This window comes from Ascidiella aspersa, chromosome 1 (assembly GCF_963924565.1).
Source record: "Ascidiella aspersa chromosome 1, kaAscAspe10.2, whole genome shotgun sequence".
NCBI classification, from domain to species: domain Eukaryota; kingdom Metazoa; phylum Chordata; class Ascidiacea; order Phlebobranchia; family Ascidiidae; genus Ascidiella; species Ascidiella aspersa.
The window spans coordinates 14,411,363-14,438,544 of NC_139447.1; the positions used below are offsets into that span (position 1 = coordinate 14,411,363).

Genomic DNA, 27,182 nt, shown 5'->3' on the forward strand with positions numbered 1-27,182 from the left:
TTGTCAGACTTCAATCACAAACCGTCAAAGCTAATAAGGATAAGTTTCTGTGTTCATTCGCAACGCGAGTAAGCAGGCTGAGCGGATCCCCAATCCGCGGCGTGCCAGTATGCGCGCATCTGCTTAGCGTCTGAAGCCCGTTCAAGGTTGCATCGCGTGTCCTAGGTCGCACAGAGGGCAGCGCGTGGAGCACGGGAACACGGAGATTAGTTGAGATTTGACAAATTTACTAAATACGAATGACAAGCGCAATTGACAGAACATTGCCTCGAATTCCGACGCGCTAAAGCCGACGGTTAAAACACCCGCGGGAGTGGATATCTTAAACAGATCCTGTCGAATAGACGAGTTTAGGCAACAGATAAGAAGCGGCGTTACGTAATAATCTCTTTGTTGTTATGCAACCGACCGCGCGCAAAGATACACAAATATTACCCATTTTTATCCCAAAACAACGATAAACATGTAATTTAAATTTACCATATTTGCAAACAAATGCTATTTTAAACCTTTACTGATTACGCGATTACGAAACAGATCAAGAGTAAAAGAATGTGAAATTTGCAGTCGACCGATCGAACTGATTTTACAAACAAACTCATGTTTACGCATGCGTATTTTATTTCATTGTCAGTTGTTCACAGACAGTGCTAGAACACAATTAAAACTTGACGCAAAGAGTACAGAAGGCGATTTCCCGATTAAATACCAGGGTCCATGTAGCAACAGCCGAACAATGGCAACTTTGAAGAGTCGAATTGGACGGAAAAAAAATTATTTTACTGGTCGTTAAGCATTTGTCATTTCATCTAAGCCGAATGCTATATTGGAAATTTTCAAGGTATGTCGCACGTAACTAGTTTATACACATTACACAGGTTGCAATTTACAAACACATGAAACACATCCTGTAATTTACAGCAAATATAAAAATACCAAAATAATACATCTAACTGATACAAACATACTTTGAAGAGGTTTCTTGCAAACGAGAAGAATTTAAAAATATATCTATAAAAATAATATTCCTTTACAAAAATCGTTCGTAGCAAACCCGGACAGTGCTCTGGATTAGGAACAAATAAAATTATACAATATAACAGTGAAAATAATTCCTACAGGGGGTAATACTACAGTGGTTGAGATGTGTTACGTATTTACGTATACTTATATACAGAGCTAAAAAAGCATGGGCGCAAATTTTCAAACAAAATTAAATTTCTTTATAATAATCACAATAGAACAAAGTTGCTAAAACCTAAAACAAAACCTGCCATGCGATTTAACACAAACGTATGTTGACGCAAGAACATTTTCAGTCGATCTCAACGTCAAAAACGCAATTTGCCGTTTGCAATTTATTGATAATTCAGGGTTCGATTTTAAACACAAGAGAGGTGAATCGAAATATAAACAAGCAAGGATAACAACAAAGGATTCTCGGGGAGCAATATTCATGTTACTGGTGTGTTTTGGTGATGGTAGCATTGTGATATTCAGTTGAATCACTGAATTACTGTTTTGAACGGTGGGAGGAATACGGTGCTCGACGGCGTATCTCCTGGCCCAACTGATCTTTAAGTGTGGAAACCTGAAACAAATGAAAGCGATTAAATCTCGGAAATGTTTTGTAAATCTCGTTTCTTGATTATGTAAGCCGAACTTGTGTAGTAAGTAATGACAACTTTTAAATTGATGGAGCACAAAACTCGACCGTATACCTGTTCTTCTAGTCCCTTCACCCTTTGTCTGTGCGCCCTCTCGCGCGCCTCTAGTGTACGCTCGGTCTGCAGTTGTGCGGTTCGCAGACGCTCCATCTCCAGTTCTGATTCCTGTCGGTGCCTTGAGGTAACCTCGATCAAGCGCTTCGCGTTCCCTTGTTCTGAGTCTGCGAGTTGCGCTTGAAGTGCCTGAAAACACATTAGGTGTATTTTTAGTGCGTATACATTTAGTATTTTTTTCTTTAAAAGTTGTTACAACGACCATACAAATAAGCCGAAATTTGGCGACTAAATACTGTACATACCGAAGTGTTTTACATATACGATAAACGGTCAAAGTTTCGACCATAATACGACTTACAAAACCTGTTCCAACATGTAAAAATTATCTGGGAAACACGCATTATAAAGCCACATACCTGGATCGTTGAACGTGCATCCTCTAATTCACTTTCGGTATCCCGCAGAGATCTGTTCAGGTGGCCCTTGTTTTCCGCCAGCCGAATCGATTCCTCTTCGTTCCTCAAACGCTCACGTTCGACCTGTGTGGTTTCGCATGTAAACTTCGACAGCCGTTCGACATTCTATTTAGCGTTCACACATGCATTACCTTATCCAACGTCTTCTGCAAGGCTGACTTGTCCTTCTCGAGACGCACGGCTCCGCGCTGAGTTTCCCTCTTCTCTGAGTCCAGTTGCGCGATAGCCCTTTGTAAGCCGGTAATGCGCTCCTGAAGTATTCTCTTCTCCTCTTGCAGCTTCTGTATGCGCTCCAAGCTGGTCGCCTCGGTTTCTTGATGTTGAGTGAGCATCTGCCACGATAAATCAGCCGGGTTAAAGCTCATTTATCAACGTCTACATGTGGTCGGAAGGCTTGACAGATGGCTCTACCTGCTGTAAGCTCTTTAATTGGTTTTCCACTTCTGACTTTCGCACTTCGGCGTCCTCGATGTCGTGCGTGATATTCTGCACTCTTTCTTGCAGCGCGGAGTTTTGCTTTTTCAAATCGGCAACCGCTTGTCTGGCAGCCTGCAGTCGTTCCTGCAAAAAAGTATGTGCCACGCGATCAATTACAACAAACGACTTGCGGCTTGCGGCGCTGTACCTGTCGGATGTATTTGTTTTTACGCACCTGTAATACACGACGGTCGTGTTCAGAAGCTGTAAGCATCTTCTGGAGCTGGCTTATTTTCTCGTTCAAGGAATTTGTCGTGGCATCCTTTTCGGACATGGACATTGAGAGCGATTGGACCTGTTCAGGAAATTTACGTAAGAGTAACACCTGTATTGCGGCAAGAATTGTCCGAATAATAGTTTAATATTAACGGCGCTTACCTTGTCTTTAAGATGGCTTTCGCCTTCTTCGGTCTTGGCAAGTGCGGTACTTAATCTGTCGATAGTAAGCTGCAAGGAAGTGCATTTGCCCTCCAAGTCTTGTATCTGACTTGTTAGATTGTTAATGCGCTCCTGTTGAACCTATAACAACAACGTTATGGTTAAATCACATGTCTATAATAGTATTATTAGCTATTACAAGACACAAAGTTATTGTAACATTAACCTGATTAGCAGTTTCTCGGTCGTTGATCGAGAGTTTGCTTCTCTGCAGATCACCCTCAAAGGCACGTCTTGCCAGTTCAAGCTTGGTGGCTCTCTGTTCAGACATGTCGAATGCCTCTTTCAACTTGCGTTTGTCAGCCTCCAGTTTGGCCTGCTGCGCTTTCATTTTGTTGATTTTGTCCTTTGAAAAAGTTTAGATTTTACATTTTACAAATATTGCTTTTCGTGGCTATCCAGGAAAAAAAATTTTTAAACACATTACGTATGCCCACTAAAACTTTTAATCTTCATGTTTTTGTGGAAATAGAAAAATGCTGCAATCGTATATAAAACTAGTTTTAACCTGAATGAGTTGACGTAATCCTTTTTTTTTCAAAATTACATTGTTCTATTGTCGGGCCTGGGTCTATAACGCAGCATTAATTACAAGGGCTACAGACCACAATGTACACAAATAATAGTTATTCACCTGTAGGGATCGTCGCTCGCTCTCCGAGTTCTGTTGTGCTCGCTCAAGTTGAGCCAGTTTCTCAGCCATTCCCTTTTGTTCTCTCTCGTTTCTCCTGATTGTCTCCTCCTGGAGCATGAGAGCGGTCTGCGCGGATGCGAGTCTTCCGTGCGCTCCACGTTTTCCCTCTTCCGCCTCGCCGAGCGACTTTTGCAGTTGCTGCAGACGCTGGTTAACACGGTCACGATCCGCTTCCATCTCCATAAGCTAAAAAGGAAATTGGTTGAACTCCCATGTTGCTTATATTGTCAGGATTTAGCAGAGGCAATGGGTGACTTTAAGTCAAGATGAGGTAGAGTGGATCATACATATTTGTGTCAGGTGAGCTTTGGTATGGCATGGCTCACATCATCTTCAATCTAACCACGTTACACTGGTGCTATGGTGTTAATGGAAGTAGCCAATTTACGTAGCTATACCTGTCGTGTAAGGTTGGAGACTTCGATTTTAGCGTCGTCCTTCTCGCGCTGCGTGTCCTTTAGCTCCTGAACGAAGTCTCGCAACGATGCTCGAACCACTTCCGGGTCAATATCTTGCACTAGCTGCTCGGTGCGACTTGGGGAAAATTAGGTTGTAAACAACACAGTGTACACAGCAACATAATCGGATTATTGTAAACTTACGTCGGCGAGCCAGATCTGCGCATGCTTGGCGAAAAGCTTCGGTTTCTATCCGGTGATCCCGTGGTCGGAATGGGAGTGCCTTTACCGCCGGTGGTCGTGGTGAAAGTGTTGTCGTAGCCTTTGCCCGGCGACGGCGATCTCCTGCAACGAACACAGTGCAATCGTTGTGATGGGTACAAAGTTTAATCCCCCAGCGAATTTGGTCACGACTCACACACCTGCTTGGTGACGGAGTGGCTGATCGGTATCCGCGCATCGGACTCATGGTTCTGCCCAGTCGTGAAATTCCTAAGGTGCGTCTCAGGGCGCTATGCAAGCTTCCCAGTTTAAATTCAACATCACGCTTGTTGCCTAAAATAGGATTGCAAAGTTTACCAAAAATATCACGTTCGTAGGAAAACAGATTGTTCAGTATGATGCATTTTTGATAAATGATGTCACACAGCCTATAAATATATACCTTCTACTTTAACAATTTCGTTTTCGAGGCCGGTAATTCTTCCCTCGGCAGCCGAGAGTTTTAATTTGTTCTCTGCGAGTTCTTCCTCAGATGCTTCCAATCGTAAGTTATTTCCTCGCAAGTCGTCCTTCTGCTTCTTACATGCTGCTGTGGCTTCCGCCAGCTGCTCAAGGAAATCTCTCTCCTTGGCACGGGAGTCGTCTTCGAGCTCGGCAAGCTTGCGCTGAAGCAAGTTGTTCTAGAAATACATCAAATGAAAACGAATGGTCATAGCCAAACCAAAACCTGTGCAATGAAAACTTAATAGTTTTGTATTCGTATGAATAAATTACAATTAAATAGTCAATGAAAATGTTTATGTTTTTGCAAACCGGATATTATACTTTTCTTTCAACTTACTTCTTTCAATGCTTGTTCCTTACTGGCCTCGGTGGCCACTATCTTCTGTTTAAGTCCAAATGACTCCCGTCTTGCCTCTTCCTCCCTTTCTTCATCGGACGCCACTCGCGATTGCAAGTCCTCAACTTCTTTGGATTTTTTCGTATTTTCACCGTCCAACATTTTCACCTGAAGAGTAAAGAGCGTAAAAAACACGTAACATCTGTACCTTGTCTAAAACACAGCTTGTCAGCCGAATGTACGGCACGAGATGGTACAATAGCTCATTTTAAACTTCTTACTTGTCGGCGTAGCTCCTGAAGTTCTCTGCGAGCTTCCAGTCGGCTCCTCTCAACTTCACGGAGACTCGCGCGTAGGTCGCCGTTCTCCTTTTGGACATTGCTTCGGCTCTCGTCAAGAACGCTAATCTTTTGTTCCTTTTCTTCGTTGGCACGCTAGACGTACAAATGAGGTTGATAAAAAAATGTGCAATGCACTGGCAAAGGTACCATAAAAGTTACCTATTCCACATCATGTTAATCGTTAAATAATCCGATACAGCGTTTCGATCGATGCTGCGATCAATTAGACATGTTTTGTTTTACGTTTTGTATGCTAAACCGCAGGTATAAAACATACCTTCAGCGCAATTCTTTCTTGTTCGGCCTTTTTCACTTGGTTCCTCAGTTGGTCGTTTGCCTTTGTCAAGGTCTGCTTCTCATGGATTTCGTCGTTCACTCCACGCTTCAGCTCAAGGTTTTCCTTGCGCTGTCTGTCCCGCTGCTCCTCAGTTTCCCTTACCTAAGATTTTTTAACAGCTTATAAGCAATCCGAAACAAATATGCCATGTGCGAATGAAAATACGACGAGTCATTACCTTTCTTTGTCCCTCGATGAGGTCTCTCCTTACACCATCACGGGCGTCCTCGACCATACGAAGCTGTAGTTTCAGTTCTTCAACCTAAAACGGCAAGTATTGTTGAAGACCCGCAACAAAGACGTTGTTTCAAGAAAACACATTAGTATGGGATAATATGATCCCAAGTCTTACTTCTTTAAGGGCTCCGTCTCGCATTGCATGAACTTGCTTGCAGGCATCATTTAATCCCTTTATCTCACGCTCGTGCGCTTCGGTGGCCAGCTCAAACTGAGTTCGGAAGTCCTTTAACTCTTGGGTAATTTGGTTGATGGTGGCCTGCAAACAATGTTTTTGTAAGGTATTTCGCTGCATTACTGCGTAATGACACTTTCTCAAGTGTTTAAATGTCCAAATTACCAGGTTTTATGTATTCGATAAAACATTTAACCACCGTAATTAACTAAGTATTTAATCAGATTTCCGTCGCCGAGTAAAGTATAAAAACGCTTGACAATTTGACAAACACCACTCATTTTAGGGGTGATCGTTTTAGTTAGCTAACAATCTTTAGGAAAAATCTACTTTTCTACTATAATTTATTTTTAAACCGGTATAGGTAATCCTATCTTAAAACATTACAAGCCAATTATTTAGATTGCCCTGAAAAGCATGTGGTTCAGTAATTAAACGGTCACTCTAACCAAGCAATTATCCGTCCACAAATAAGACAGTTGATCACAAAAATACAAATGCATTTTTCTTGATGTTTAACATAGAAATAAAAGAGGACTGCAAAAATAACTTACCCGGTCTTTCTCGTGCTTGGAGTTAGCCTGGCGTTTAAGTTTTTCATATTCGTTTCCGAGATCGCCAACATTTTGAGTTGCATTGTTAAGCTTTTCCTGCAGAGCGTTCTTTTCTGTTTCCTTTATACTCAGTGCTTGTTGCTTCTCGGCTTCTGACATAATCAGTTCCTCATTGTGCTCCTATAAAATCACGATACGTTATTTTTAAAACAACATCTATAATCATTTAGGCTTAACTTACTCGTAAAATCCTGCCAAGTCTGATGTTCGGCTTTGACGACTGCCAACGGCCTAACCGAAAGCTAACATTACTATCAGTATATGCCATTGCTGAGTTGGCCAACGCTTTTAACTACTACTTAGTGAACGCCATTTTGCATCTTTTCATATACCAACTTTCAGTTACCAACGAGGTCTCAACAAAACACTCTCAATACTAAAGGTACAAGCTCAGCTCAGTGTTTGACACCAGTATCAGCGGAACTGGCGCAATCGTTATGAAATATGAAAGTGCGTGTGTGGCCAGCCATTGTGCTTTCGCCCTTCAAGGACACGCAATATCGAAACTCGTGTAATATGATATGCTTACTTTGTCGGTTCGGAAACATGTATATTTGTATATCATTGAGAGTATGTTTCAGTCATATTGGAAAATTATATACCTGGTTTATAGCTTCCATTTCTTCTTGCAGCTCCTGTTTTTCAGCCTCGTATTTGTTGACAATATCATCCTTTTCCAGATTAAATTCATGTAGAATTTCCTCCTTCTCGGCTTGGAATTCAAGTCTCAAAGTTTCCTTAGATAAAAAAAATTATTGTTAATTTTTTGGAAAATTTTCTTTACTTAAAAATTGAACAATATAGTAAAAATATCCAATCATTATTTTTAATTTTTAAAGGTTTACCTTTTCCTGAGCAGCCTTATCAAGATCTTCCTGGTGTGCTTGTTGTTCCGTTTTCAAAGCGACTTGTGCCTCTCTTTCTTGTTGGATCATAGATTGGTTGAGGAGCTGAATGTCTCTCTGCTGCTTGGCGTTTTCTACTTCCATTTCTTTACGCACACGTCCGACATTCACTGAAAATTTCAATAAAACATTTTCAGATAAGCATTTAAAGAAACAATACTGAAAATATAATTAACTGCTTTTTAATGGCTCACCTTGCAACGCTTCATTCTTTAGTAAAGCGTTCTGGTTGATTTCCTCCAGCTGTTCTTTCTTCGCTTCCAAAGTTGCGGCCAAGTTTTGGACATCAAACAGGTTGTTCTCCAAAGCTTCCTTGTCGGCTCTACAAAATAAAGCAAATTAAAATATTTTAATATTTATGCAAAAGTAAAATAAGGTAATTATGAAACTCGGCTATTTTCCTTATTGTTATATGTAAATCATCGGGTTGTGTTATATGTAAATCATCGGGTTGTAATGACCATTGTGTATTTTCAAGCTACAGAAAAATAATTTACATTCTATTTTGAAAGTATGTGAATGAAAGCTGATTATATGGAAACCATTAGTTATAAACCCAACCAACTAGCTTCGCAAACCTCAGACCAGCCATTTCCTCGGAAAGGCTTCTGTTTTCGCGCTCAGTTGCGGTCAGTTGAACGATGAGGTTGGCCTTTTCCTTGGTGAGTTCTTCCTTTTCTTTGCTGAGTTTGTTGTTAATGTCGTTCAAGCGAGTAGCGTCATCTCGGGTTCGACCCAAGTCTTCCTCGACGTTTGCCTTCTGTCTGGTGCACTAAATTAAACATACTTGGAAACAACACGAATCATAAAAAAAACACAAAACAAAAAACAAATTTCTTGTTTCGTACATCACTAAAAAACTTTAAATCGTTTAAATTTTAGTATTTTTTTGCTGGAAAATTGTGTTTTTAATAATTGAGTTTCTCTAATAAACATAACAATTATGCTAGTTATTTTGGTTTGATCTCTCCATTATGAACGATACCAAATTTAACAGTCCAAGTAGGTCGGTATTAGTTGCTACAAACACATTGTTCTTCATGAGTAATGTCATCTTACGTGGCTGAGAGAGTCATAGAGCTCCGCCTTCTCACGATGAAGGAGCATGAGATCTTGTTCCAACTTCTCACGACTCTGTTCTGTGAGAATTAGACTGTGATCGAGTCCAGCCTTTTCGTTGTGAAGATCCATCTTTTCTTGCTCGGTCTTGATCAGCTCTGCTCTAATTGAGTCCTTCTCCAGCCCTAGATCATACTTGGCCGCTCCCAAAGCGGCAAGCTTCTCTTCCAGCTAAAGAATAAATAAACATTTTTGACTAAATTTCACCACTTTTTAGCCAAGCAAACAATTTTGGGATGCAACCAGTAAAAATGAAGTAACAGTTTAAGCTTTAAGATATAAAATAAATTTATGTTACATAACATTTAAGTAGGGTTTATATGCAAATGAAACTTACGTCAGATATTTGTTTAAGAAGGTCGATCTTGTCTTGTCCAATACCTTCGTTGAGAGCTTGCATTTTTGCCAACTGGTCTCTTAAAGATGCTTCCTCAGTCTTAAGCTTGTTGAGAGCAAGTTCGATTTCGCCGTTGGCACGTTCAACCTACAATTACCAATTTCAATCACATTCCGTTTATTCGAAAATAATTAAGCCTAGAAAATAGATTAATTCAACATGAACTTTTCCTATACATTTTAGGTACCTGTAGCCTAAACCCTAGAACAAAAAAACACAAACAATTAGAGTACAAACAATACTTTATATGCTTGCTTAAATTGTAACAGCCTTTACCTTAGACAAGGCTTCCACCACTTCAGCTTTCTCTGCCTCCATTATCTCCTTCTCTAGGACTGCTCTATTAAGAGCCTCCTTGGTGGTGACAAGTTGCTCACGGAGGTTCGACTGTTTGTCATCCATGTTGTCAACAGCGGATTTTCTGTTTAAAAAATCCAATTACCACTGTCTTCCAAGTTTAACCATGTATTATTACTTTATCAGACAAAAATATCGGATAAATATATCTTGCAAGTATCAAATGTCAATAATTAATCTTGGTAGACTTGAATCATACATTTTCTTCCGCCTTTTTAGTTATTACATTACTAGTAGTAGCGAACAGCATTTAAAGTACGCCTTGTTTACCCCCGCTTTAGTTCCTTCTCTTTGCGGTTAAGATCCTTTAGCAGGTCTTCCTTTTCGTCTTCAACATTGTCACGTTGCCTCTGTAGATCTGCGTTAGCCGCCTGGAGTCGATCTTTCTCCGCCAGCAATGCGTCGATTCGTCCCTGCAAGTCCTGCCTTTCCTTGCCCATCTCATGCTTCTCACTACATAGCGAATATTTTGTGTTGGCAGTTTTATTGAAGAACGTTAAATGTGTTTCTGTTTCGTTATTTTAAAGTGATACATTTTGTCTTACCTTCCGACGACTTCGGCGTTCGACTTGAAGCGGTACGCGTCACGTTTTGCGTCGTCCTTCGCCCTGGTGGTGTTGTCTAGTTCTTCCTTGAGGGCGAACACCTGTTGTTCGAGCGCGTTTCTCTCCGAATCATTGTCGACCGCTTGCTTCTTGAGAGAAGCCGCGGCATCGCGCGCAGCTTCCAACTTGGCTCGCAGTTCCTATGCGGCAATTGTTTTAAGTATTGGGCGGACAGGTATAAACACTGTACTAATTTCCATGTATTTATTGTTTGTATTACACTTGCTGCTGTGAAACATCTTAGCAAATTTCAAATGTGAAGCCTGACTTGTTAAACAAGTTTAAAAAACTTGTTTGTTATACCAACCTGGACTTGCAATTGCCTCTTCTGCAGAGCGGCCTGTACTGCGTTGAATGTTGAGTCGGCAAACGACGGAGACACCCCTCGGATGCCGGGAGACCGTCCACGACGTGGAGATCGCCTTCCAGGAGACGGTGAACGCAATGGGGAGTAGCTTCTCCTGAAATATGAGAACGCCGCTTGAATATTGTTGCTGTACGGCGTACGGATTTGTATGAAACATTAATAAACACAATGCGTAATCTGGGATCAAGCCTGTCTGGAGTCGCATTGACAGCGATATTGGCACAAGTAATACAGTACACATTATGCTTACGGAAAGGCTTACTGAGATCAGTCGACCTAATGAGGATTTTCGTGCATACAAGTCAAGCCATAAAACAACTATAGCCTGTGGCGACTTAATGGAGCGAAAGTCCCGGTTTGACCGTAGGTCGTGGGTTCGAGTCTCACCGCAGGCTAGTTGTTTCTCTAGTCTGAACTTGCTTGCACGATAATCCTGGATAGGCCGACTGATTTTGGTTAGCACCATGTGTATTTGTATGAAAATATTGCTAAATTCTTTAAACCTGCTTTTACGTGGCCAAACACGAACGAACGTAGTCTGGTATGTAGCTGGAAGCAGGCAGCAAGAACAACTACTTCCATCGTGTTTTGTCCCGAACTTCTGCCCATTGCTTTGACAATGCTCACATGGCAATTTCTTTCCAACGCTGATTTTATACTTTACGCTCGTGTTTTTTTCGCACTGTTGCCTATCGCGAATGTTAGGCGAAGATCTGCCAAACAGTCGCAGGGGCGAAAGGCGATCCAACTGTTCACTCTCATGGCCGTCGCGCTCATAGCCTTGACTAAGCACGTCATCTTCAAAAGAAGAATATAATCCTGACGATAAAAAACCGCTGTCGTCTGAGGTAACAGTCGATAAATTCGGACTACCACCAGGGACCAGAGAAATTTTCTTTCCAACTCTCTGAGAGGACGCTTCCCGTTTATATTTTCTGATTATCCTTCTTATTTTTGCTGAACTCATGTTTTCGCAATTGCTAATGTGTGATGGCAGATATTTAAACAAAACACGTTGCTTACTGCGTCTTGCTCCACTATGCGACTATTTTACCTACACTGTACGTTGCACACAGCAGAACATAGACATAGTCCTTGGCGCCGCTTAGAATAGCGCGTAATGGGTACAATTGACTTTTGTGGAATTTCGACGGGCTTGTTGGCGAGAGCAAGCCCCTCCAGTGACCAAACAATAAAACGACATGATGAAGAGGCTTAAGTGGCTTCCAAGCGCAGCACTCGGCCGGCATTTTAAGTTAGTTCAAAGTTGAGACACTTATCCAGAGGGTTATTGTACGGTATGTGATACAGTAAACGGCCCAACCCCTCGAAAATATAAATTAGCGATACAAAGACAAATTTGGAGATAAGCTTTAAATTATAATTTTACACAATGTCGTTTTGCAGCACAGTTGAAGCAACCTGTAAAGGTTTTCTAAAGGCGCAACAAAAATCCTTACCGGTATTGCACGGCTTACAAATTTTATGTGACCATAACTGCTGTCTCGTAACTGAAAGCACGCGCCGGCATCCAAAGCATGGGACAAAGGGAACGTTCATATCGGATTTGACGCGTTTTCAGCCAATAGGTCGAACCCACGCGCCGGCCTTTAGTTGGATCAGGGCACCAGGCCAAGCGTGACGATCTTTCCTGGCTAGTTATGCCACAGGTGCGTGATGTGTTGGCGTTTCAATCTTACCGCAAAACGATTGAAATCACATTGTGTCGTCTATTTTTGCCAACATATTATAAGCATGTTGAGATTTATAAGGAATGGGCTGTCAACTATTATCTGAGCTTCTATTATGTAATTTGCAACAAAACTGGTTTCCGTATTTCAAACCGAATGGATATTCTCACTGGAAAATTCACATGAGAAATTCGCGGTATTTCGCCAATGTGGTCGCCCATAGGCGTCGGGGATTTTCACGGGAGAATAGATAAAATGTTCCCGAATTGCAGATTGCTGCCTGTTTGTTTTCGCATCAAGCGGCGCGAGATTAAGTCTTAGGCGGAAGGCGATGTCCCGCTGCGATTGTTGTTTGGGTTCCTGGGCAGCGCGCGGCCTTCACCCATCGCAAGTCGCAACATCATTCACAAAAACACAATAACAAGCGACAATGTTATCTACCTGGGCGATGCACCGATGCCGAGATCCGCCATCGACTCGGTGAGGTCTTGAACGGCCGAGGCTCGAGGACTGTCCGACAATGCCATGGCCAGATCAGCATCGGCGATAACAGATTGAGCGATATCGCGCAGCGCCTGCTCCAGCGCTCGTTTCTCCTCCGCTGCTGTCGCAGCCGACTCCTCATCCTCTTCTCCTCCATCCACGCGCGTGCTCTCCTGTGTTGCGTAACACTGAATTTTACTCGGCCAAAAGCAGCGGCAGCGGGCCGCCGAACAGTATCATTCGCCTACTTATCGTTTTTATCTCGTGTATCTTTACAAGTTGGATAAGCGCGCGTTTGGGGCAGGAATTTTGTTGTGTTTGGCGCGCGGCGCTGTCCGGATGCATAATTGCACCTAATGGGCCTCCATGAGGATGTGAGAGATGGCTAAGTAAAAAAAAAATAAGCAAGGTATTCTTTAACTGCGACCCACGGCGCGTTTAAATCCTTATTACCATTTAGGCTGTAGCAAATTGTTTTACCTTTGTGCCCCCTAAAGTAAGTTCAGGTTGAGCAACATTTTTAGTAGTTGGTCGTTTCTTACCAGTGGTCTTGCTGGAGTTCGAAGCTCGCTAATTGTCATATCTTTGTCCTTGAGGTGGGCCTTTGCCCGATCCAGTCCAACTGTCAATTCGTTGATTCGGGCGTTCAACCTTGCCTTTTCAGCGTCAAAGTCGGACTGCATTTGCAGCATTTCCTTGACCTGTGAAACAAAATTAAAAAAAACTATCACATTTCTATCATCATCTCTCTTGTTCTAATGCTAAAAAATTAAAGCCTTCTTGTTTTTTTGTTTGTTTAAGGTTTACTGAAAAATATCCTAACAGCATTGTATTGTTGTCAATTAAGTGTTTTAAATCCCACTTTATTAAATACTTTGTTGTGAATATCGAATCGCAACACAAATTCACACGATTTCCGTCGAATGTTTCCGGTGTTTAGCAAAGCTTAAAGGCGAACTGCTACAAACACATCGCCACCGTGGTGTCAGGATTGCAGCAGGCCGTACCTTGTTGCGAAGTTGACCTTCGATGTCGCCGCGTTCGACCTTCTCGCGCTCTAGCGACACCTTGGCGGAGGTGTCCTGAACGCTTTGGTTCGAGTTCAGGTTGAGACACGCCGCGTGGAGTTCCCGAGCGCCGCGCTGCAAGCCAAATAGAGTTCATTATTACTACAAATAGCGTTTTACTGGCACAATAGACCGATAGTACCGGTTTGCCACGTTGCCGGTTTTAACATGTACAGTTTGTACACACACTACACAATGCGCAAATACAAAATAAAGAAAGGCTAATATTTTTTGCTTAATTTAATATTGCTAAAAAAGAAATAGAATTACCGTGAAACGTGTAGAAAACAGTTGTTACTAACGCCTAGGAACATATACATCGATCTTAAAACAAAAGCGACTTTTTTTTTTCTTTTTTTTTTTACCTAATTGCAAATTAAATACTCGAAGAGCAAACTATGTTGTGATTTTATTTACCTGCACATTGTTAACGGCGGTGTCCAGGTCACGCTGAGTGTTCGACTTGAGGTCGTTGAAACCGCGACGAATCTGGACGACCGCTCGCCACAAGGCCAGCAGACGACTGTGCTCGTCGCCGAAGTACGAACTGAAGTTCTGGTTGGAAAACGCTAACGTTATATCACCGTAACACCAGGCCATGTGGGTTAGGAAAAACACAGCCAGGCGTTTCCAAACTGGAGTCGTGCAATACGTTTTGAAAGATACAGTAGAGATAAATCGATGTTGTAGTTGTATTTACTGAATTTTAATAAACAAATGTCGCGAATAATGTAAAGCCCAATTCACGGAAGAGGTGTACAATACGAATGCCCAAGTTTTTTAAGGACAGTAAGACTGATTACGCCCTTCTACACCGTACAAAAATTTAGTCGTTCTCCATCGTACTGTTCGAATATAATGGCACATACTTTACTGACTACAAAAATGCTTACTTAAGTCTTATTAAGGAAACAAGTCAAGGACGCAAAAAAACATATAAAGTACCTCCTGTTCTTCCTTCCAATCTGCCTCCTTCCTGCGAAGGTCCTCCTTGAGATTGTTCCAGTCCTCGGTGACGGTACGAAGATCGTCGGTGAGTGCTCCGTTCGACTCGTTTGCTTGGGCGAGTTGCTCACGAAGCATCGAGTTGATGTCAGTCAAACTTTCGCATCTAGAATGTAGCTTACTTAAGTTGTAATTTGCAGAAACGAAAATGGTTTTAATACCGTATTTAACGTGCCAGGATATTTCGTTTTTAATTTTGGTTCAGCGAAGTAACTGAGTAAGGTGTAACTGCATAGTTTTAAATAACAACGGTCAGACCAATTACTGCACAAGGCGTCCCAGGAATAAATAATCGGGTCGCTAGTTGGAACGGGCCGATCGCGGTCGAGCAAAACCTCGTAATGTTTGACCTCGTTATTTGCCCACGCGCGCCGTTGAAATACAAATAGCGACAGCGCATTTTCAAAAGTAGCGATTCCATTGATGCCGGTCAATGGCGACGGCGCCCGACGAGGGTCAGCCGGGGCGTTAAAAGCCCGCACGACTAAAACAGAAATAGCGGTTGAGCGCAAATATTGACGCCACACAATGTTTTCAACCACGGAGCAATTCCACGAGCCGATTTTTGTTATCCTTTTGAAAGCGACTCTCTGGCGGAACCCATTCATGCCGCCGGGCGGAGTTATGTTATTTAAAGGCACGATCTTGGGAGGACCGCAGAACGACGCGCTACGGCCGGCTGCCATTGGTCGATCTGGCTTTCGTTTCAACTACTAAGAAAACACAAAACGGCGTTTTCGCAACAACGACCTAAAGTAGAGAAAAGCCGTAAAATTCCATTGTGTCTATTATGTGCAACACGTAAAAAATGTGGCCGCCAGCAGCTAATTAAAAACAGTTTAAATGACAGAAGTTAATTTGTGGTTTTTAACTGTTGTCTGTTTTAGATAATTCGTGAGACATGACAAGCAAGCAACAAAGATTGTTAAAACTGCGTCTTTACATATTAGGCGTGGTAAATTAAAATTTTTATAAATCTATATATCAATAAATAATCCGTTCAGAACTGGTAAGAATCTGACTACTACACAATATAGGGAAAGCTGGACCACACACAAATTAAGTAATTTTACCGACCAAACCTGTATATGGTTTCGTCATCAAGGGATATGCTAACATGCATTGTCAACTTTGCAATTCAGTTCAATAAATAAACATTTTATTATATAATTTTGAACATTGTACTAACTTCTGCTTCTCTTCCTCGAGTTTAATAAGAGCGTCCTCCAGATCGGTGGTGTGCGACTCCTCAGTTCGTCGCAAACGAGCTTCCGTGTTGTCAAGACGATTCTTCAGACTGTCAGTTGTCTCCGAAAGCTAAAAACACACAAGGATGTTTTGCAATTTCTTATGGTGCACAAAAAGTAAACAACTGAACTTTAACTTAAAACTTAACATAACATAACGACAAAATTTAATGCAATGGGAAATGGCCTTGCACAGTCTTTTAAATACAACTGCTAATTTCTGCAGCCAGAATTAAGATAACTATGTACTTTGGTGCTAAATGCACCAATCTCTCAAAATATTGGTAACAGCAAGTTAGAATAGCAAAGTTGGCACTTACCTCCATTTTGGAGCGATCGGATTCCGCCCTCATCACAGCCAACTCATCTTCCAATTCACCGCACTTCTTCTTGTACTGCAGTACCTGCAAAATACAAATATAAAAGGTTGGTTTCATCCTACGATTTCACGGCAAAATGCTTGGGTCTACAAAAGTAGTAATTTTTTAACCTATAGGTCCACTCACCTTTTACAACACTGGTCAAATTTTACAACACACCCACCTTCTTTTTAAGCTTTTCATTCTCCTCCTTAACGTTTGACATTTTAACAGCGTCTAATTTACGCAGTTGTCTTGCAGCTTATTATAATCGAACACGAGTACCTTATAATAACTTACACCTCAACCTAATCTCTCACTGTATGAGGTCAAAACAAAGCACACTATTTGCCCAACAATCCGAAATCGCGGTACTTTTGTTTCGCCGCTATACTTCAACATCAGCTGCCCAGGGTTTAGGGCAAATATTAAACTCTGCCCTACAGCCGCGCAACTATATTCTCAGTTTCGTGTCGACGGCGTACTCAACAATCAATACGCTGTTATGAATCGCGCGCAAAAAATAACAAAGAACGTAGGCGGCGTTCGGCGTTCCTTGTGTCACGAAAGGTGAGCATTGTAGGGTTTTGTTGGACGGTGTTTGATTTAGATCGGATGAGGATACATTCAAGGTCGGCGGGTCGATGATGATCATAGGTTTAACAGGATTAATAGCGTGGCCCATTGCGATATTGAAGTTCAGTTAAAAAACACCAGTCATTCGGCTACTTTGATTTACTCGGTAATTATTGAACCTTTGTTGTAGATTCGTGGAGATTTGTATCGTTTAAGTACTAAGACGGACTAAAACATGGATGGCGTACCACTATCATGCAGGTCACATAGGAACCCATTACATATTTTTTTAAACCAGGTGATAATACAATCCTTACAACGTAAAGCCTCCCTGTCAAATTCGTAACATGCTGTAACTTTGTTATATTTTGTACTTCATAAAACTTTCGCGCTAATCCTAATTTTCGTAAGTAAACTTTTGTCAATTATACGGAAAGTCTAAGAAGACCTATGCCTATGGATTACCAGCTAATGATAATTTTATTTATGGAGAAGATGCAATGCAATCTTCGCACTATTATTAACAATCAACCAAAAGCATGTCGTGTCTTTCAAGGATTAAGTTCTCCTTTGTGACCCACGAATTAAGAAGGTACGGCTTCCAAGTGTTGAGAATTTGTGCGATCGACTTTCAAACAATTAAACAGTATCTTCCAACAAAAAATCTAGAAAAACAGTCAATAACCTACCAGAAGTACGCATATACTATTTGAGAGGCTCTACTAGTGTTACATGGGCTATGTGGCGGCAACAGAAGCGGGAGAGCGACTTCATTGAAGCGACGGAAGGCGCATCGGTCAGGGCGCGTTTAAATGGATCGAACAGAGGCGATAGTGACACACAACACTAACCAACAAATTATTGTTTCCCGCACGCCAAGCCGCGCGTTTAGAATTCGCGCGCGAACAAAAGCGTCCAACTCTTGGTTGGCTGTAGCAACCGAATTTTCAAGCCAACGCCGCACAAAAGACACGGCTAAACAACGCCGCAAAAACCCGGAGACCCATAACTCGCCGGCCCAAGTGGCAATTGCTCCTAACCAAACAGCACGCGCTATAGACGCGGCAAAGAGATTCCATCAAAATAACGCGAAGTTTGTTTCGATTTCTGTCCGGTTCATTATTGACAAGTCAGTGTGGCTCAACGTACACTGTATATTCGGCATTACAGAGGTGTGCATTTTACCTTGCTTTGAAGCTTCTGCACCAACTGGGCCTGTCGCTGCTGTCCTTCCTGGTAGGCCTGTAGCTTTCTCTTGTAGGCGGCTTGCTCCTCCTCGAGCTTTTGACGTAGTCTTGCATTCTAGACCGCAAAAATCACATTTTTAACAATTTTCCGGCGTATGGCCTAGTCAAGCACGCATATAATTACCTCTTTCCAACTGCGCATTGATTCATCTGCCATTTTGACGGCCACAAAAAGGACCGCGCCGACGATTAGCTCGTCAATATTTAAATCACAAGTGTCCCAAAAAGTCTACTAAAGCTTTACACATTGACCAGGCGGCACAAAACTAGGTAAAGCCAACATTATCGAAACGAAAGGCAATAAAGCGTTAGTGGTCCTGGAAGGGTCGATCAAAATCGGTTGAATATACCGGAGAGCAAACACAGCATAATGGTAACGTACAAATATTTGCTCGCACCTTGTGCAGATGACGCATAACGTTTTAGTGGCATAGAATATATACCTCCATTTGCAGGGTTTTGTTCTCCACCACGCCTTTGTCGCGCTCGCCCTTTTCCAGCTTCAGTGCTTGCTCAAGCTAAAACGACAAAAGGTAAATAGATGAAGGTGTCAGGGGCCATATGCCATTGGGATTGAGTAGACCGGATTGATATCTTATCGTACAATTTAACAACCCAAAATCATAACAGTACCAAACGCGACCGTAAATTCCACACAAAATGTCAAATAAAACTAATCCTATTAGGCGTACGCAATTCCAAAACAGAAGGTCATTTCGATCAATGAAAATAATGTTTCAGTTTTTTGCTCCAGGATAACTTTGAGCTTACTCTGTCGACTCTGGTTCGGACCGATTCAGGAGGAGAGTCATCCTCTTCGCTGCTGGTTGACGACATGTTGCTGTTTACTAACGTCCAGTACTACTCGTTCCACCGACCGACTAAGTCAATGTGAATTTGCAGGCAAGCATTACCATAACGTCATTTACAAATTTACGAAAAATAAAAAATAGTCACAACAAGGTTATTGAGACTGGGTAAAAATTGTCCTGATTTCTTTCTGATCTTCATGATACATTCTTCCCTCTTTTGTTATTACCTTGTTTAATACCCATGTTGGAATGAGTATATCTGCATTGGTAAAAAACATGTTCTACACTCAAGCGACACTGAATTTCCAAGGTTTATATCGAACAGTTGTTGGAATTTCAACATACCGATAGAAATCTACGATCCTCTTTCTATCTGTTTCTTGTAATTTTTTATAAAAATGTCGTTTTCGTTTTATTCTTATATGATTCTGCAATAAACCTTGTTTTACAGACACTGCAAAAAGTTCCGTCGGAAAAAATAGTTTCATTAACTCTCACAAACGAATGTCAGTTGATATTCCAGACAGACAACTACAAAAAATTTTTTTTATACTTGTCAATAAATCAATTAGCAAATCTTCACCCGAATAAGAATTGCTTCTCGACAATGATTTCACTGCAATTTGCGCATATAAAAGTAAGGCGGCCTACTTTCACTAAAACTTCTCTAAGCCAGGAGTTCCTTCACAACTGAAGCGAAACAACTCCCGAACGCGTTATCCAATATGCCAAGTATTTCAATTGACGCGTGTTCAGTTCTACCAATAGCTCGTAATCCAATCAACCAGATAAGACACACGCGTGCTTCCGGACAAAAAGAAATACCGGCAGCGGTACCAGGTTCGAAAGCCGAACGACCAATTGCCGTAAATCCTTATCCTTTTGTGACGTCACCTAAATGTACGCTTTCAAAATGGAGGGATTTTTCAGCGTCCCGGGCACCGCTCATTATATTTTTTCGGCCTCTCACTAAGCGATGTGTAATTTCTTAGCGTCACCAATATTCAATAACTAAAGAACTTCTCCCGAAGCAAACACAAGTGACGCTTTTGTGGTTACTTATTGCCACACAATGTCTACGGCGATATTCACCCCATACAAAGTCTGTCCATTGGTACAATGTCGACAACGAATGTGTGCATGTTTTGGGAATAAAAAAACAGGTGTATTGTGCCGTATAGGACAGCAGAAGAAACACAGCGAAACAAACAAAAGGCTGCGTATTGAGGAAACATTTCGCAAGTGCAGCGAGCGGCCCCTCGGCTGAATGTGTAAATGGACACCGCAAGGGACGCTATCACGTAAGGCCGCAGCGCAATCTGATTGGATAACATCCCTATGCTCGTCTGAAGACCACTTGACGGTAGAGGACGCTGCTAGTGGCCTAACAAGGACATCTGAAGAGCAAAGCCTGCGGGATCTTTCGGGACCAAAGCGTGGCGGTGCGATATAGATGGAACACACGGCTCTGCCCTGACGTCAAAATTTTTAGTTTTTGTTTGCTCACAAAGTACTTGGTGGTTTTGTGGCGGCACCGCAGTACAGTCAGGACACCCGACATGGTCATTTTACTTCAGTCTTGCATAGCGCTTACGTTTGTAGATGTAAATTTGGTTCAAGGCACTGGGCGGTTCATTTTCGTGATCTTAGCCACACCCTTTAGGTTTACCGCATGTAACTAGCGGGAAAGCAGTCGTATTGTACGTTAATGAATATAATCCACGGTAAAAACAACATACTTTGCATACAATGAATATGTTACCTTACGTACCGTACTGCATGGCGTGTTAATCTGTCAAAACATGCTTACGCGTAGCTACAAGATTATAGTTCCTACTTTTTACATCGACATTACGTAGGACTCAAATAGTGACAAAACTTACATAAGGCCATTTTGTAATGATTTATTTAATCGTTGGATGAAATCATGTAAAACTACTTCTGACTATGTTTTTTGGTCACCATCCAAATTGTAAACATTTGTCAAGAAAGTCATGTCATTGCATATAAAGTGTTCCACTAGTAAAAGTAACCACTTCTATCCTAATAACTTAAACCCTACTCAAATCCTAATATATTATCGACATTTTCTTTTATTTGAATCAGTAGAAAGCATCCTATAAATGTTTGCATCTAAGTTTGTGTAGGTATAATTTGAGAGTATTTTTGCAAAAGTTCGTGGGTTTGTTGTGTCACTTACTTCTTTAACACATTGTGATGGACATTTTTCGGTTACACGTTCCCAAACAAAAGCTTACTAGCCCTCTACCGACAAATCGTTCAATATATTCTGACCACTGTGAGGCTTGTTGTGAACTGACTCTAATATAAGGCTCAGTAGAGACACCTGGCGGTGACTGAAATACGTAAACATCGGCTTAAAATCAAGCTACAACATTAGATACATATATTTCACAGTTTATGATTTGAGAAAAAACTGAATACCACTTTAAACACCTAAATTTAATTTTATCCTAAATTAATCATGAAACATTTATAATAGAGATTTATTATTAAAAACAATGTTTCCAAAGATTAGTAAGCACTATTTGTAACAACCGGTTAAAACTTCGTCATGTTTTATATGGACGCGACCTATATTTTCTTTATTTCGGGTTTGTCTATCTCCTGCGGTTTTATCGCTGATTAGTCACATAGTTTTTAACTCACCCGTTCGCTGACCGCATTGTACTTGATTGCGATCTCGTCTCTATCGGCGCGTGATTGTGACAGCAAATCCTCCACCCGGTTTAACTCCGCTTGAAGCATGCGATTCTCCTCCTGGAAAAAATCAACGGTGTTACAAAAGCATCTAATTTTTTTAGGCTTTGCTTTAAAATCTAAAAAGTTTGACATTCCACACCCAACGTTAAAAGTTAATAAGAGGATTTATAATAAATGTTTCCGGTTAATATATTTTATTCGTTACCAATTACACACTAAAATCCGTTAAAATACAGTTTTAAATTCAGCCCATTGGAAACATTGTGTTATGTACTTTTAACGACGTAACTGGTATGCTACCTCTTTATTTTGAAAGGTCCGAACGAAATATTTATAAATTCTTTAAATGTTTTCATAAGATCAATTTTGTAGCAATTACCAAAAAACGATTTTTGAGCACCAGAAAAACCAAACTATTTTATATCCATACTATTTTATGAGTATATGTGCATTATAGTTTATTGGTGGTGGACGTTTGGTTTGTGTTTAACACAAAAGTTAACAAACTGTAAGAACAAAGTTAACAAACAGTTGGCGGTCAAAAAGGTCAAACCTGGAATGATTTCGACATGACGTCTTCTTCTGCTTGATTCAGACCGGATCGGTCGGGTTCGCGAAGGTTCTCAGTGATTATTTCCCTGACTCTGGCCCCAATGGACCGAGAGCTCGGACCTCCTTCTCTGTCGCCTCCCAACACAGTATCTTCGACGTTCTGTGGATTAAATAAAACATTTAAATTAATTAATTTAAAAAACTAAACCCTGGAAACAGAACAGTTCAATCTGGCTGGTATTATAGTGAAATAAATCTGACGGTTGCTGGAAACTTTATGATTTACCAATAGAAACAATGAACAAATTTTATGATTTTAAATAGTGAAGCAAGCAATATTTACGTGGAAGCTTGTGCAAACCTACATAAACTCAAACGTTAGGTATGTTTCCCAGAAATACTTCTTTGCACCTTGCAGTATAAATTAGTTTTAATAGATATGATTTTTTTTTTCATAAAACAAGGCAATATTTACCTATTTGGATTGGACTGTTTAATCAGCAATGTAACATCAATAAAAATCTTACAAATAAAGAACAATTCGGTAAACCATTTAGACTGGTGTTTCCTTAACTTTTTCACCTTAGGAACCACATGGAATTTCTTGAAATACAAAAAGGACCCAATTAGTTTTAAAAATAAGGAAAATTTTAACTTATAATGTGTAAAAAACCCAGTTTGGGAACAACTGTTATAGGCAAAGGAAATCGCGAAAATTAAATGGTTTCTGAATGAATTTAACCTCTGGAATAAGAAAGTGGTATAGATGGTTTTAGAAAATATACCTTAAGTTAGGGACGTGACAAAAGCACTAAAAAACAAATCGTGAAAAAAGCACCGTAGCGGTATATTGTCATAAAACATTTTTTGACGCTGGTGTAACCACCAGGCAGTTAGTCGAACCTAAAGTAATTAATATTTGCTAAATAATATCGACAAAACAAATCACAGCGTCAATTTAATACCGCGAACTATTATTCGCAAAAAAATTGAAGTGATGTTTTCGCAACTCTATATTTCCAGGTAGTAATTCGGTCTATAAAACTTCTGCGCAATTTCTGGACCGTTGATTTCAAATAAAAGACTTGCCTTGAGAACGTAAATGATAAATTTCGCGCGCGAAAGCGATTTAAACTGACCCTGGACACGTGGTTTGCCAACGCCAACCGCAAACTGCCGAGGCGCAGCGCAGCGGGCATAAAAAAATTGGACCAAAAGTTCCGGAGGACAACAAAAATGTCGTTTCACTCGTCACCGTATTGGCCGAGTCAACAGAGAGATAGTTTGTACAGCGGCCGTGTCCCTACACGCAAGTGTTGGCCAGTCGCCTTTCAGCATTTACCGACGCTGATGACGGAGGTCAGGATGCGAATTAGCAGTTAAAGACTGCGACCGTTACAAGTCAAACATTCGCTTCCACCAGTTGGGAGCAAACAGAAAGTTGTTTGCGATGTTCCTGCGCGATTTCAGTATCATCGATTTGACATATCCCCGATAAATTAACGCGAGTGCCTTTACGTGACTTCGTAGCTCTAAGGATTACGTTTTGGCCGTTGCGAATGCAAACAGGCGTCAAGCCGGCAGCGTCGCCCGTATGTGAACTATGTCAGCTATGCTTAAAATCGAATGTCGTCATAATGATATTCGGTACGTCGCTTCAAGTGTATTAGCCTAAAAAACTCTTATTACGCCACCTTAAAAAATAAAAATAAGGGACGTGAGTTTCATAAAAACAATTTGAAATAAAAAGAAGCTTCGTATTATAATATTCCTTATTTTAAATAGTCCATGGAAAAACAAAAACACAGTAAATTAGAGTGTTTGAGAATTTAAGTCATTTTTACCCGATTGTCAAGAATATGGAAAACTAAAAAATCTAAGTAACGTGATAGGTGGTTTACGAATGCCGCTGTTTATAAAAGCAATGCACCCTCATGGTTCAGTGATAAGAGTCAAGGGTCATGTTCATTTCGACCCGAGGTAAAACCCGATTTAATGATGGCAAACTTTAAATCAATTTAGTAAAGCATTAGTTTGTTAATTGTAGCATTAAATGCGCTGTGCGTGAGTATGGTGAGTTTGGTGAATTAATTTACATCGAAATTGATACATCACCTAACAATCCAAGTCAATCGTAGAATATAGACTTGCCATACTACTATGTATTTTAACCGGGTTAATGCAACCAACGGCTATTTGCCCCCAAACCAACCACAAACGCACTTTTGCGACAATGGCAACAAACCTGTTATGTCAATCCACAAGGAGATATGTTTGAATGTAAAACTAACAACGCTTCGGTCGGTAGCAAAACGCTCGAGGTCGGCGAACGAGCCGAATCGAAACACAAACAATCAAGAACACAAAGCGACCAACAAGCAAACAATTTCCATCTCAGCAGCAATGGCAGCGCCGGTTGGATTCAACCACGGGGCTGGGAAATCCAGGCGCAGAGAGAGAAGAACGGCGGGCAAGAGCTGACTCGCTCGTTTGTTTGCACAGTCGCGCAACGATCAACGGTTGTCCCGATTTGAATTTTTTAAACTAAAACAAACGGCGCGGCCGGGTCTGAAGAGGGCGCTGCTGCTGCTACTACTACTACCAGGAGCTAGGTTTGTAACCTCGTTGCCACGGCAAAGTAAAAGCGACGCCAGTAACATTTAACCACTTAAACGATTCATATACGTATGCTTTACAGTATGGTTGTAGTTCAACAATTTGTTTTTCAAAACCGACACCCGCCGGTTTGGCCATTCGCGACCAAGGCGTGAAATTTAATCCCTGTCTAACAGTTGCTTTACATCGAAGGCGAACATTGTTGAGTCTGTTGGTTACAACAAGTAGTCGCCTTTGTTCGCTTACTGTTGGGCGGAACCGAAAGGCCCGCGGTTTTAACATAAACACCCCAAAATGGCAACATCCCTGGGTAAGCAGCCTACACGTGCGTATGGCATTAACTGGTACTTGAAGCTATGATCCTGACAGCCGGCACTCGAATGCCATCCTGAACAGCATTTAAGACACTCGGCAAAATGCCATCGCTGCCGTATACTTGAGTTTTAATATTGCCGCTCATACTTATCAGCGTCTTGCGCGAAGTCCAGTCGGCGCATTCGTCATAAGCGCTCGAGTTGAAACACAATCAAGAAGAGGCGTCTACTCGGGACTTTTCGAGGGCCATCAAGCATAATGTAATGCAACATGATTCTTTTGTTATAGGCGGCACAAGCGGCCGCAGCGCAAAGTGGCGTTATAGATATGGGCCAAATAGTTCAAGACCACCAAGTCAAATACAAGCGGGACCTGTAGTTATTTTAAAATATTGGGAAAATGGCCTGTCTTTACCAACTAACATTAGCAAAACCAGGACTGAAAAAAGCAATAGTTTTTATAGGCTATTGTGAATATTTAAAAGTGAACGATCTTAACGTATTAGTATACCATTTCTGCCAAAAAACTAATAACTTACTTGTATAACTTTTTCTAGGGGAACTTCGTTTGATCGGTCAGATGAATATCTTGTGTGTCTTGGGTATCTTCGACTCATAAAGCCACCAAAACAGTTCAAATAACGTTAATTGCCAGTACACACTACTTGCTTTCAACCGTTGGTTCTCACCTAACTCTGAATTAGAAACAAAGCGTACATTGGTAATCTACTCGTGGGCGAAGTGCGTTGCAACTGACTACTTGATATCAGCTTGTGCAAATTTTCGTGCACCAACCTCAAATATGTCTTATCTTTTGCGTCTCGGTTGTCTTGTGCTCGCCTATTAACGTTTTACGATGGAGTACTGCTGGTAAATGACACGCCGTCTAGCTACTAACTGCCATGTTAAACAACCGGCACTAACACGGCGCGGCGCAGAAAAAAGGGGCGGGTTATTACAAGATGCCGGTTTAACGCTCTGGAATACTCAAAACGCGGTAAGAGAGCGAACAATGAATGGGCGAGTAAACGTGGAGTGGGGAGAGAGAGGGCAAACCAGGGACCGGCGCTCGCTTCATTGCTCTACTAGCCGGTCAAGAAACAAAGCGGCAACGGGGAAGGCGGGAAGGAAGATTTCACGTTTATTTGCACATCTCGACCTGCTGTTGGGAGAGAGTGACCAGCCGCTATGTTCTTTTTTGTCATGTTTACCGCTATATGTCCTGTAGGCTCTCCTTGCGCTTTCCATAGGGAATCCCAACTGCCTTTACCACCTCTTTGTTTTTCTTAAGTTAACTCAATTATTTCATCGTCAAAGTCAAAGCAATGCGACAGAAGCGGGAAAGACTTTCACCATGTCATGGTTGTATGACGTCTTGAAAGACCCTTGGATAACCATTAGAATGTCAATGGTATGTTAGCATAGTTCGTTTTTATGCAAATTAACAGGTGATAGTAGTTATAACTTTTTTGCTATCGCGGTTTCCAAACTTTTGACAGTTTTTTGCTTATATATATTGGGTGCTAATAATTACTTTGTTTGTGAAATTAAGGAGAATATGATTAGAAAAAAAATGTTGAGTGTGGTTTGCAACGTAAACCATTTTTTGTCAAAAACAGAGTTCTCGATGTTTTGTAAGTTACCAACCAGAATCGTGATCAATAATAATATTCTCTGCAAAACACGAGTGAAAGTAGAATAAATTTCTTACCGAAAGGACGAACAGTTTTCAGAGATTACGTCACAAAGTTACGTCATAACGAGA

General features: G+C 41.2%; 1 protein-coding gene across 4 annotated transcripts; it reads right to left on the bottom strand.

Annotated features, from left to right (window-relative positions):
* Positions 1-1,398: 1,398 nt before the first annotated feature.
* LOC146167938 (uncharacterized) lies at positions 1,399-26,099 on the bottom strand. Of its 4 annotated transcripts, XM_083381198.1 has the most exons (41): positions 25,957-26,099; positions 22,489-22,647; positions 21,882-21,992; positions 18,843-18,917; positions 18,338-18,454; positions 16,538-16,621; positions 16,160-16,287; positions 14,911-15,076; positions 14,383-14,520; positions 13,906-14,040; positions 13,441-13,599; positions 12,857-13,071; positions 10,665-10,818; positions 10,298-10,497; positions 10,023-10,205; positions 9,672-9,816; positions 9,336-9,482; positions 8,939-9,169; positions 8,458-8,651; positions 8,074-8,201; positions 7,820-7,989; positions 7,577-7,711; positions 6,915-7,094; positions 6,301-6,444; positions 6,127-6,210; positions 5,889-6,050; positions 5,552-5,704; positions 5,271-5,438; positions 4,872-5,109; positions 4,630-4,762; positions 4,412-4,552; positions 4,208-4,343; positions 3,750-3,995; positions 3,282-3,461; positions 3,056-3,196; positions 2,853-2,972; positions 2,612-2,761; positions 2,332-2,532; positions 2,141-2,263; positions 1,722-1,910; positions 1,399-1,591 (listed from the first exon to the last, which is right to left on the bottom strand). In XM_083381198.1, exons 1-41 carry the CDS (start codon positions 26,032-26,034, stop codon positions 1,514-1,516), a joined length of 6,219 nt encoding a protein of 2,072 aa, XP_083237324.1. In that variant the 5' UTR covers positions 26,035-26,099; the 3' UTR covers positions 1,399-1,513. The 4 variants fall into 4 exon arrangements, with proteins under 4 accessions (XP_083237324.1, XP_083237332.1, XP_083237340.1 ...); XM_083381206.1 differs by lacking the exons at positions 21,882-21,992; positions 22,489-22,647; positions 25,957-26,099 and adding an exon at positions 19,171-19,844; XM_083381214.1 differs by lacking the exons at positions 18,843-18,917; positions 21,882-21,992; positions 22,489-22,647; positions 25,957-26,099 and adding an exon at positions 18,524-18,783.
* Positions 26,100-27,182: the final 1,083 nt, after the last annotated feature.